The sequence below is a fragment of the Microtus pennsylvanicus genome, chromosome 3 (genome assembly GCF_037038515.1).
Source record: "Microtus pennsylvanicus isolate mMicPen1 chromosome 3, mMicPen1.hap1, whole genome shotgun sequence".
NCBI lineage: Eukaryota > Metazoa > Chordata > Mammalia > Rodentia > Cricetidae > Microtus > Microtus pennsylvanicus.
The window spans coordinates 79,096,434-79,108,610 of NC_134581.1; the positions used below are offsets into that span (position 1 = coordinate 79,096,434).

The 12,177-nt window shown below is 45.9% G+C and overlaps 1 protein-coding gene across 1 annotated transcript in view; it reads left to right on the forward strand.

The window, feature by feature from the left end:
- Sorl1 (sortilin related receptor 1) overlaps nucleotides 1-11,490 on the forward strand; it is a 159,350-nt gene extending 147,860 nt beyond the window's left edge. Inside the window, exons 44-48 of the mRNA XM_075966276.1 lie at nucleotides 246-420; nucleotides 1,042-1,148; nucleotides 3,303-3,495; nucleotides 6,117-6,329; nucleotides 7,471-11,490. Of these exons, the coding sequence (XP_075822391.1) occupies nucleotides 246-420; nucleotides 1,042-1,148; nucleotides 3,303-3,495; nucleotides 6,117-6,329; nucleotides 7,471-7,538 (756 nt within the window). The 3' untranslated portion in view covers nucleotides 7,539-11,490. The remainder of the gene's footprint in view (nucleotides 1-245; nucleotides 421-1,041; nucleotides 1,149-3,302; nucleotides 3,496-6,116; nucleotides 6,330-7,470) is intronic.
- The last annotated feature ends 687 nt before the right edge of the window (nucleotides 11,491-12,177 follow it).

A 12,177-nucleotide genomic window follows, 5' to 3' on the forward strand; every position in this document is an offset into this window, starting at 1 on the left:
CAGCCATGCTCCGTGCCATGGTGATAATGGACTAACCTCTGAACCTGTAAGCAAGGCTCCCATTAAATGCTTTCTTTCATAAGAGTGGCCTTGACCACGGTGTCTCTTCACAGCAATAGAACAGCAACTGAAACAAGGGCATTTGCATTGTATAAGGTACTGTTCAGAATCAATAGCTGATTTCAGTAAAAGACCTTGCATCCGGCTGCTACTCAGATCCTCCTTCCTCCCTCTGTCTGTCTTAGTTCTATGCAATTGCTGTGAAAGATCTTATCAGGAAGACCGACAGGAGCTACAAAGTCAAGTCTCGCAACAGTACTGTAGAGTACAGCCTTAACAAACTGGAACCTGGTGGAAAATACCATATTGTTGTCCAGCTGGGGAACATGAGCAAGGATTCCAGCATAAAAATCACCACAGGTCAGTAGGGAGTAAGAAAGGCTTTGCTACACACTGAACAATGCAACCAACCTTGTAGCTGCAGACCTCGGCACAGAGGAAGGCCGGAGTACCTTTGTAGGACCCGCAAGAATTGTTCTCTGTCCGTGCTACAGCAGACCAAGGCTGGAATGTGTGTGTGTGGGGGGGGGGGGGGTCCTTAGGCTTTGGTGAAGGGCCAAGACATATATTGTAATTTGAGGGCTTGAACTCAGTGTGTGTTGAATACTAGGCAAGCACTCTACCACTGAGCCATATCCACTCTCTCTGAGTCTTCATGACCAGGGGAGGAAAGGAGGAATGCTCAAGAGAGTCAAGAAACCCAAAAGTACTTCCCAGTGAGGCCAGGCCTTAAAATGAGGACCTGGATGATGTCACAGTGGCCCTCCTGTTGATCGGGCAGATAGAACGCAGGGAGACCGATAATAAGGCTGTTGGCTGGAAGGTTGGCTAGGCTCCTGTTCCATGCTGAGTCACTAACTCAGCAGCCTAGATAGCAGTAAGCGGTGTCAACAGTTGCAGTAGTGGGGTGCAAGCCCATTTAGGCTGGCAGTGCATGATATGTGTGTACTAACTGCAAGTGGCCTAATCTTCCGTTTTCAGTTTCACTGTCAGCACCCGACGCCTTAAAAATCATAACAGAAAATGACCACGTTCTTCTCTTTTGGAAAAGCCTAGCTTTGAAGGAAAAGCAGTTCAGTGAAACCCGGGTAAGTTCCTCGTGTGTCCTCAGTGACTTTGGAACTCTTGTTGGCATACTGTTTTAGACATGAGTTCATTAACAGCAGGCTGGCAGACAGCGTGAAGAAGGAAGGAAGGAAAGCGTCAGGCATGGGCGTGAACTCGAGAGCGAAAGGACCATTTGCTGATTAGAGAGATGTCTGTGCCGCCCACGCAGTGCAAGATCTCTGCACTCAGCACCCACAGCCACGCACTTGTCCTTGGAAAGGAAATGGGCGGGAGACTTGTGGTGCTCCCTGCAACTGGAGTGTGCTCAGCATGGGAACCAGGTGCTCCACCCTTGCCCGGCCTTTTGACAGCTAGGCTGTGGTCCCATAGTGCCAGGAAGCTGAGCCAAGCTCTCAATCTAGTACCTTGTCGTCATCATTTCTTCAGGGTGGTTAGGAGGAGCAAGAAGTACATGAAGATACTTGGTTGGCTGATGAAAAAAATACCTTTGTTTCGCTATTGGTGGGCCAGTACTGATACCATGGGAGGGAAGGAAAAGAGTGAGAGCCAAGATATTTGCCCAGGAGGGTGGACTCATTATTGATTGAAACTGGCTTGGTCCCCATAAAAGCAAAGTAGGGCTGTGATGATCCAGCTGTGGTTACCTGGAAGAACAGGGTAAGCAGGGAGTCATGTGAGATCCAGGCTCAGGTACCCGTTGAAAGTCCTCACCTTCTGTGGGACTCCTCAGAGTTGCCATAGCTGTGGTACCTATGCAGCGAATGTCTTTAAGAAAATGGAATCTATCCAGGAATACTCCAATGTTGAAAGGTACTGAACAGTAAAGCATTCTGGCAACTGCGTGCAGGAAAAGAAAGACCCTAGCAAGCTAATGACAAAGACATCAAGCCTGCAAAAAACCTTGGGGCAGTAATGCCAGTGTGAGAACTAGCTCGGGAATGACACCAAGAATATAGATTGGTTCAAAGTTCTGGAAGGCTCTTTGATAATACGTATCGAAAACATTGAAATGTTCGCATTCCCTGATTTAGCTCTTCTAGGATTTTACTTTGAGAAAGCAATGCATTAAAATTGTATGTACTCTGCTTCATGGTAAGAAGAGGAAACGTAAATGCCTTGCAGGGGGATTGCTGAGGCAAAGTATAGGTGGTTGATTGTTGTGTGCCTTGTCTCATGTCTGTCTTCATGCGTTTTACAGATGTTCTACATTGGATTTACACTAGATAGCTTGTAAGAAGGAGTGCAGGGGGTGGGAGGCCGGGCAGGTGTTGGGGAGCCCAACTTGGCAGCAACTGCCACTAGGAGAGCCTGAATGGGCAGCAGATTCAACATAATTTGAAATGGGTTGAGAGTGCAGGTCATATTCCATTTCTAGTGGAGGGTGCCAGCACGGGTGTAGCGTGCCCTCCTCTCCTCCTCCTGGCTTAGTATTAGAGACATGTCAGTGCAGTAGGAACCAAGAGGTTGATTGTGTGGTGGGCTTGGATGTGGACAGAGTTTGACACTGGAACCCTGGAGGGCAGCAGAGAAGCTGGCCACCAGTCTGGTCCTAGCCAGCATCTTGGGTCTGGCCTGTTTCCTAGCACAACAGTCTGGGACTTCCTGAGGCAATGAGGGAAGGGATTGTTTTGTACTGTCCTCCTGTGAACAGAGCCCTCAGCCTGCTTAAGTGCTTCTCTGTCAACATCAGGCTGCCTGACTCTGGGATCAGCCTTGAAAGAACCAGAAAGCTAGGAGACAGGAAGTAAATGAAGGTGGTCTTCCAGCAGCTTGTTCCAGGGAGGCACGTTCCCTTTTCCGATTGCCTGGTCCCCGGTCTTGCCTGCACCCACTGCCACCAGGAGGTGTCACTAGTCAAATTCCTTACTGTGAAGTATTACTAAAGTGTCAGATTCTTTGAGGCACTGCCTATAACTTTGAGTATGCAATGGTTGAAATGGTTCTCCTGCAGCCATACCTTGCAGTTCCTCTTCTGCACGTTGTCAGCAGGGAAAGTCCTGTTTTCTGAGTTTAATATCTCAGTCCCATAATCAGAAGAACTAGCAAGAAGTATAAAGTATATTAGCATCCATAAAACACCGCCATGAGGACTCACCAATAACTGTGGCCAGTAACAGAAACCATCAGGCCCTTTATTCAAACCTCTGAACAGTCCATAATGTGCTCGTTTGCAGGGCTATGAAATACACATGTTTGACAGTGCTCTGAATCTCACCGCTTACCTCGGGAATACTACTGACAATTTCTTTAAAGTGTCCAACCTGAAGATGGGTCATAATTACACCTTCACGGTCCAAGCACGCTGTCTCTTTGGCAGCCAGATCTGTGGGGAGCCTGCTGTGCTGTTGTATGACGAACTGAGTGCAGGTGAGTTGTTGTATGGCCTCCTTTCATTCTCCTGTTTCAAGGAAGGAGAGGGAGGCGGTGTTTTTCTGATGGTCTTTCCAAAACACATTTCAAGTACTGCCTGTGCCTAAGAAATCATTTAGGTACCAATTTAGTTTGGTACTGATGTAGTTAATAAAGACTTCTCGTGGTGGCTTAGTACAGAAAGAACTGGGATTTCAGGGTACCACATTGAGTGTAAAGTTGGGGAAAGGACAAGAAGGAGGTCATATTTAGGAAACTCAGTAGGCCTATTAGTTCCTTTTCTTCCCTTGTTTCTGTGACCAGATATATAACAAGAAGCAAGTTGAGAGTGGGGGATTTATTTTGGCTGGCAGTTCAAGGAGATAGAGCTTGTCCTGGGGGAGAAGGCAAGGCAGCGGGAGTCTGGGCCAGCTGCTTAGGCCGCATTAGCAATCAGGAAGCAGCAGTGGAGAATGTTGGTCCTTAGCCCTCCCCTTCTGCTCCTCCATTACATCAAGCCCCAAGGCCATGGGGATGGGTCACCCACATTGAAGGTGGGTCTTTCCCTTTACCTGTTTCCTCTAAAAGGCCCTCACAGAAATATGTGTCAGTTTCTTACATGATTCAGTAAATCCAGTTAAGCTAGACAAACAAGAATTTTGTTTGTTGGTTTTCATGGGACTTCTCAGAGCCTTGAACGTACAAATAGACCTGTACTTCTTCCTGTGATTAGCTCATTCCACCATATACAGCTCGCACTTCGTCATGACCTGGGATCTCTATTTTTGGGACACATAGATAGATACCAGGATTGGGCTACATTGTTGCTTTATAAGGAATGTACTTGCATTGTGGTAGCTTGGCCAGGATTTCAACAAATATCTTACCATTAGATTTTGTAGGTACCTTTCAAATGTTTGACAGTGTCTAGCCAAAAACCAGGCAGGGTTACAGTTATATGTTCTCTTATGGGCCTTCCTGGGTTGTGGGGGTAATGGGGCCAATGCAGAATAAACAGTTTCTTAAGAGTAGTAGTTCTCAACCTGTGGGTTGTGGCCCCTTTGGCAAACCTCTATCTCCAAAAATATTTACATGAGGATTCATAATGGCAGCAAATGTATAATTTTGAAGTATTGACAAAAAAGAATTGTATGGCTGGGGGTCACCACAACATGAGGAACTGTGTTAAAGGGTTGCAGCGTTAGAAAGGCTGAGAACCATTGGCTCAGAGGACAAATACTTTCTTCTTCTACCTCCCTTTAGAGAGTCATGGCATAGGTAAGGCCCTGGGAAGGTCCTACAGAGAACAAACAGCAAAACTCTTGATAATATGCTTTTTCCTTAATCAGCCCTGGTTTTAAGCAAAACCAGTTATTAGTCTGTGGAATACACAGTGGAAGAAACTGTCTGTTGTGAGGCCCCTGGCAGCGGCTTTCAGGGAATCAAGCGTATTGCACCCTCTGAAGTCCAGCCAGGCAGTAATTCTTTAAGTTACCACTTCACCATTGGGGTAGGCTGGAAAATATTTTATTTTCCTGTTCAGAAAATGAAAGAAATTTAACTAGAGACATGCATACTGAATTGCTAGATTGTGCCTACAAGAAATGCCTGTTTGCTGGTCCATTTTGATTAGTCCTGCGTCTGCTGGAATCCCCGGGTAGCTATGATGCTTTCTTTCTCTGAGACAGGAGCTTCCTTATGCCATCTCTCCCTACACCAGGGAGCAACTCCAAGGTCTGTGGAAACTATGTGCAAAGAAATAGCTGCTTCCTTTGCTGAAAACTGATTCCCAAACTCCCTTTTCCTGCCCCCAAGTGCAGACTAGCCCCCAGGTTTGTAATGTGAAAATTCTACTCATTGTCAAAATGATGGCCTCCAACTCCAACAGATGTGGAGTTGAAGGGTGGGGGATGGCCTTTCTGCAGAGCCCCAGTGAGGACCTCTCTGTCAGTAGCCTTCTAAAGCCGTCATTTGTGTAAGACCACGGGAAGGCAGCATCTTCGGCAAAATATAGACAGCCAAGCGGCTTAGTAACGAGCTTTTAAAAATGTCAGATGTATATGGGAAGATTGTTTCTCTTTTTTTACTTAAGTGAAAGAGAGGGAGGAAAACCATAAAGCTTGGTGAGCTGTCTAGTCAGTGTTGCAGTAAAGGAATCTCATTTGTGGAGCTTCAGGTAATTGCAGCGGCGGAGTGACTTTGGTGCCAAGTAGGGGGAAATAATTGCAATCTCGTTAATTAGTGGTCTGATTTCACATCCTCTTCTGTAGGCAAGCAAGCGGCCTTAAGTAATAATGCTAATGAAATCAGTGTTGATGTCCCAACAAAGGTCTCCCTTCTAAGAGACTATCTAAATAACCAACAAGGCAGTGATTAGGAGTCTAATGTAATTACTGTATTTGCATGTGCAAGGCCCACAGTCTACAGGCTCATGGTAAGTACTTGGGAAACATCAGTCTTCACACATGTGCCGGAACATGTTATACAAGGAAAGCTAGCTGGGTGTTGAACCCTTGCAAACTCTGGACTTCTTTTTTTCTATTTTATTGCGTGCATGAGGTCTGGAGAAGTTGCCTGAGCCGTCTTCTTCTGGCCCTCACGTAGAGGAGGCTCCCTAGCAGGGAATGTTGCTTTTGCAGGTGGAGATACAGCGGCGGTCCAGGCTGCCAGGTCTACCGATGTCGCCGCTGTCGTGGTTCCTATCTTGTTCCTGATCCTGCTGAGCCTGGGTGTCGGCTTTGCCATCCTCTACACAAAGCACCGCCGCCTACAGAGCAGCTTTACCGCTTTTGCCAACAGCCACTACAGCTCCAGGCTGGGCTCGGCCATCTTCTCCTCTGGGGATGACCTGGGTAAGTAGGCAGAGATACCAGGGGAAACCCTAGAAAGTCAGGGATGTGATCAGGGAAGATTCTTCCACCTCACCCTTTCAAGATAGGCGTCGTCCCAGTGTTCCCACTGTCTGGGCTCTTTGCTTTTTCTTGTTCCTTAATCAGAATAGCACATTCTATTTAAGTGTGTAGTTCTGGCCCCTAACTGGGGAGGACTGGAAGGTACCCTCTGAACAGAGAGTGTTAGGGCCTGGGTTTGAATGCCCCCCGAGTTTCAAAACAATCCTCAAGTATGTTCACCTGACCTCTGGAGGGCTTCAAGATGAAAGGGTCACATCTCTGGTCAGCTTCTGTGTGAGGCCCTTCAGCCAACCACACCTCTTTCCATTGCCAGAGCAGCCTCTTCTTACTCTATGTGGGGCTGAGGCACAGCAAGGGGAAGAGAAATCTGTTCATCCCTATGAGAAGTCTTCTCATACTTCAAGCCTTAAACTGAGCGAGCTAGTAGTCAGGCCACGTAAGAGAGTGAGTGTGGGAAGCCTTTCCCACACTCAAGGCAGCAGACTGAGTTTGTGGCTTTCCTTCTCTTATAGACTAGTAGTTGTTGCTTTTCTCTTTCTAAAGGGCAGGGTTTCCTCCCGAGTGATCATAAGATCACCTGTATTCCCTTGCCTTCTCTGATTTTGGTTTTGCTAATCAGCAAGGACATGAATTGGTGGCTCCTTTTGGTTGGCCTGTTAAGGTGCCATTCAGTATTCACTAAATGCCAAGTAACAGGAGTCTCAAAGCGACAGCCATGATGTCTGGGAAGAAGCTGCCCTAAAAATTCTTAAGCCCTTTCAATTAATCTCTGTTTGCTCAGAAGAGTTCAGACTGAAAATAGAAAGAGGACAGATGATCCAAGTAGGAGAAACCAACCACCCATTTAGCTGTGGGAGATAAGATTCACCTTCTTACAGATTTTACTTCAAGTAACTATTAAATTTGGTCCCCTAGGGAAGGGAAGAAGCTGACCTTGAGCATAAGAAAGCCAAGCTAGGGTTCAGGACTTGTGTTGGTTTAGCTGGGGGTTGTTGTAAGGCTGTGGGCATGGGCAGAGTGGTGGCATATGGGGTTGTATGAAACTCGGGAACTCACCAAGGCCTGACTGTTTTGTCTTCAGGAGAGGACGATGAAGACGCTCCTATGATAACTGGATTCTCAGACGATGTCCCCATGGTGATAGCGTGAAGGAGCTTTTCTCATTAGAAACCAAATGGTGTAAATATTTTATTTGATAAAGATAGTTGATGGTTTATTTTAAAAGATGCACTTTGAGTTGCAATATGTTATTTTTATATGGGCCAAAACCACCACCACCACCACAACAACAAAAAACAAAACAACAACAAAAAAAAACGGAGAGAAAGGAATGGATAAACTTTGTAGTGTCAACTGTGAACCTGAAAGCGGGTTGATTTTAGTGACCACATTGCTTTGATTTGACATTGATGTCGTCTTACAGAGCTGTGCTTGCTGGGCATGCTTTTAAGTCTGTGAGATCATTTTGGTTCATGAAATTGACCATTCTTCATATTTTTCTAAGATGCAGAAATGTATTTAATAAAAACTTCAAGAGAGAGTGATGGGCAGAATCACATTTCTCTTTGAAAACTGCTCAAATTTTACGTTGTGTTTGGGTTTAGTTTACATAAGTGTGTGGGCGTCTTGTGGGAGAAGGTCCTGTTCTGTTGTCTTTGTTAATTTATTGGGACTCTGTATAAGGCCATATTTTAGTGGTCTTCTGGAACCCTAGGTGTTAAGGGCCCCTTGCCCATCAGTGTAGGGGGTGGGGAGCAGGAGCAATCCCGTCTGGGTTTGCTTGTGTCAGGAGAGAATTCTGGGTCAGTCCTAGATTCCAGTTCAAGCCTAGGAAGCCCTGCAAGCCACACCCCCTGTCTTCTAGGAATCCTTGGGCTTTTACTGTGCATGTCTCTGTACAAAGTGTACCTCTGGAAGCTGCCAAGTGTTGACACTGCTTTCTTATACACTGGGATCATTGTCACTTGAAAAACAAAATTACTGTGGTTGTGGGAGAAAGTTCTAGAACTGTGCCATGATAGATACGCATTGCAAATATAGTATGCCATGTCTCCATTTTTAATTTGAGTTTTCCTTTTGCTTTTACTCACCACCAAAGAATTTCAAATGTAAAACTTTATATTGGGTTTAAGCCACTGAATTGTCCTCAAAAGTCCATACTGATATATGCAGTCATTTTGAATTTGGTCAGTGCCTTCTCTGCATCCCCATCCCCATCCCCTACCCCCAACTCTGCTTCCCTAGCCTGTGCCCCCACCCATCCATAGAGAGTGTTGGAGGTGTTGCCAGGGATGGAGGTGATCTAAATGTTTGACTTCTCCATCAGCAGATTTGTTCATTTGCTTTCTCTGTAAAATACCATGTGTGTCTAAACACATCCCCCGCACCCTGTGTTTCATGTCATGGCCACTTGAAAGTACTGTGGACTTCTTTGTGGCCTCAACCCATCCTTTGGTCCAGCGTGTAGGCACCGATGTCCAGCGTGTCGTGACTTGTGCTGTATGAACAACCTCCCTGAGGATTTCCTCCCTCCCAGCGGAAAAGCAGCAAGCTTTGTGAATATTCCAAAGTTCTGCCTCTGAACACATGTTTTCTAGATGCAAGTGTTGTGAAACCTGTCTCCCCTTCCATGCAATGTGTCCCTCCTCACAAAAATGCTGGTTTCTTTTAACTCAAAGTATCATTCTTTGGTGGAAATAGAGTCACAATTTACCTGAGGGTTGTTTGGAAAACAAGAGCCAATTTTTTTCTTAGAATATCTGTGTCTATTAAATGAGCATTTTGACCTGTAGATACATAGCATACTGTGTGACCATAGTTCCTGGTATCAAATGCCAGGAATAAGGAGTCAGTTGTCTTACAACTCCTTTTCCTCCTCTTTCCTCTCACCCTGTTTCACTATATTTTTCCCCCCAGACTGGAATTTTTTCAGCTTTATCTTGTCTTGCTTTCAAGTTTTGCTCAATGTTCCCCCAGCCCTACCACCTCCACATAAATAAAGTCTTTAAGTAGCTGAAAGATTAACAGTCTGGTGGGAGGCAAGCCATTGAATTGAACTGCTAGGAAAGTATATTTTCTCATTTTCTTTTCCTGCCAAGTTTTTGGTGGCATTTGTAGGAGCTGGTGTAAAAGGCTCAGCAGCACGATTGTCTATTATTCTGCAGGCGAGCCTTTTCACGGAGCATATGTCTCCTGCAGGCAATGGACGCTGTTGCCAGGCATCGAGGCCGATCTCCAGGGCCTCCCGATGCTGAACCATAGTACTGTACAGACCCGCCGCCACCCCTCTCCTCGGAAGATGCACTGTGCTGTTTGAAAACATGTAGCCATTTAAGGCTAGACTATTTTATATAAATAGCAGAGCTGAGGTCCCGAAGACTAAGCCGGATAGATGCAGCTATGTGTAAATTGTCTATTTTTGTGAACTTTTCGAGCACGCACTCCTGTTTCCCTCTGCTTAGCTCTGTGGAGGTTTTGATGTATCCACGTTATCTGCAAGAGTCCAGAGGTTGGAGTGACAATAGGGAATTAAGACTAAGCTAAGTGTAGTCTTGGCAAGTTCCCACCTCCCAGGAATGGAATATACTGGAACACCAGGTACTTGGTTTCCTGTGGACTGTGTGGGAAGTGATTTTTTTTCCTTCCTGTACTGAGTACCCTTTGAGCTTTGTGGGACATGGATCTGTGTGGATGCAGTGACAGAGGAGAGTTCCTCCAAGGTCTGTGGAGAGGGGCCACACCCGAGCAGACAGGTGAGACTCTCTCATGGCTTGATGCCTGGCAAGCTGGGGAGCTTGGCCTACTGCTGGGCAGCTGGCTGGCACTCTGGCTGTTAAAGGAATGGCTCTTCAGATGTTATCTCTGATTGCATCACTGGATATGATTACAAGCTGGCAGGGGACAGTCACTTGCATGGTCTCTGCTCTCCAGATAAATGGCCTGCTAGATTAAATGCCACTCTCCAACTTTTGGGCAGGAGGAAGACCCTGGGTGTCTAGAAGGGAGCTAGGAAAACCATGGTAGTGTTGAGCCCCTTACAGGTAAACACCAGTGTCTCTTTGGCACATCCTGCCTTCACATGGCCCTCAGTGGTCAGCACAAATACCTGGGCCCAAACCCCATCTCATAGGTTAGTTCTCTGTCCCGTGAAGAGGGCCATGACGAGTTCCTGAGAATTCTCTTCCTTCAGAGGAGAGGAGAGGTCCCCTCAGGAGAAATTCAGACATATCACTAGATTGACTTCCATCCCCTCTGCCTCCGTAAGAATCTACTCTAACCTCTGCAGATGCTTCCTCGCGTCGGGATTGTATTTCAACATTCCTGTGATGTTTTACTTAACTGGAGTGTGTGCTGCTTTTCAGGTACAACTTTTGTGTAATAAAAGCCAGGGCATTAAGTTTATATAAGACTACTTCCTATGCAAGACTAAGATACGGGATAAGTCGCAAGAGATGTGCACTGTGGTAGATAGACGAGAAATGCATTCTCCGATGGAATACCACCGCTGAGCGTGGCTGAGGGAGGATCAATTGCATGTGTTTCTGCCCATATTGTTTCGAGCAGCCATATTATAAATTTAATCATCAGAGCCGCGCGACAACCCAAGAAGGGTGTTAGTTTCATGTGTAATAACTTCAGTGGGCTGAGCACAAGTGTCGAGGCGGAACATTATCACCCTCAGATATCCCATGTCACTCCTCATTTAAAGACTCTTGTTAAGACTTACTAGACACTTTAGGCAAAGTCAGAAGTATCTGCAGCAAAATAAAGGCCTGTTCTGCTCTTATTTCAAGTGAGACACTGTGTGCTTGTTTCTCTCCAAAGTAAAATTAGGTATTTATAACTTCGGTCGCCTTGCTAGGTTTCCAAGTCACTGGTTTCTGCTGAAGATTTTACTACATTGTTGCACAATTTTAAGATAATCTTTTTGTCTTGGTGTCAACTTTTTTCACTGAATAAAAAAAATTTAACTGAGTTAAAAAGAATTGAAAACAAAACATTAAAAAAAAAACCACCACTCCCTATTTGAATATCCACTGTGTGTGTCTTACTTTGTTCTGTTGAGTGCAATAAAGATGGCTAACACAGTCTCCAAACAGCAGCTGGCTTGTCTCTTTGAAAAAGGTGTTTATGTCATAGAAGACAGAACATTAAGACCTGGGATAATTTTGTTAAGGAGCTGGTCTCGGATGGCGGGTCCTCAAAGAGCACAGCGTCTGGCAGTGCGGTGGCTGCTGAGCGGGGTGGCTGCTGAGCGGGGTGGTGCGGTGGTGGCTGTCCCTGAAGCACACACAATTCCACAGGCACGTTGACTCAGGTGCCTCCCTGAGAACCGTACCTATGTATGGGACAGTTGGTGAAGGAGGTGACTTTTTAACCTGAGAGAAGAAAGCCCAGCGGCGCAGAGGAGCCAGGTGCCTGAGAACACTTCCTGAACACAGTGAGCCCAACTGGGAAGTGTCATGCTTATCTCTCAAAGGCCAGTGAGTGCAAGCGTCATAAATTTAGACCAGGGACATAAATTATGGTCAGGGACAGGTTGCTTCCTAAATTTTAGCATCCATCACTTTGCTTTTGTTTGGACTTTGAGCCAAAGCAAAAGTCTGAAGTAGTTTCAGTTCCATGGTTGAGGAAAAAAAGAGGCACACAGAACTATGTTCTTTGCAGATGTTCTTGATCTGTGGGATGAGACCCCTTTGTGGTGGTGGCGGGGGGGTCAGACAACCTTTTCACAGGGATCACCTAAGACCATTGGAAAATAGAGATATTTACATTATGATTTGTTTTA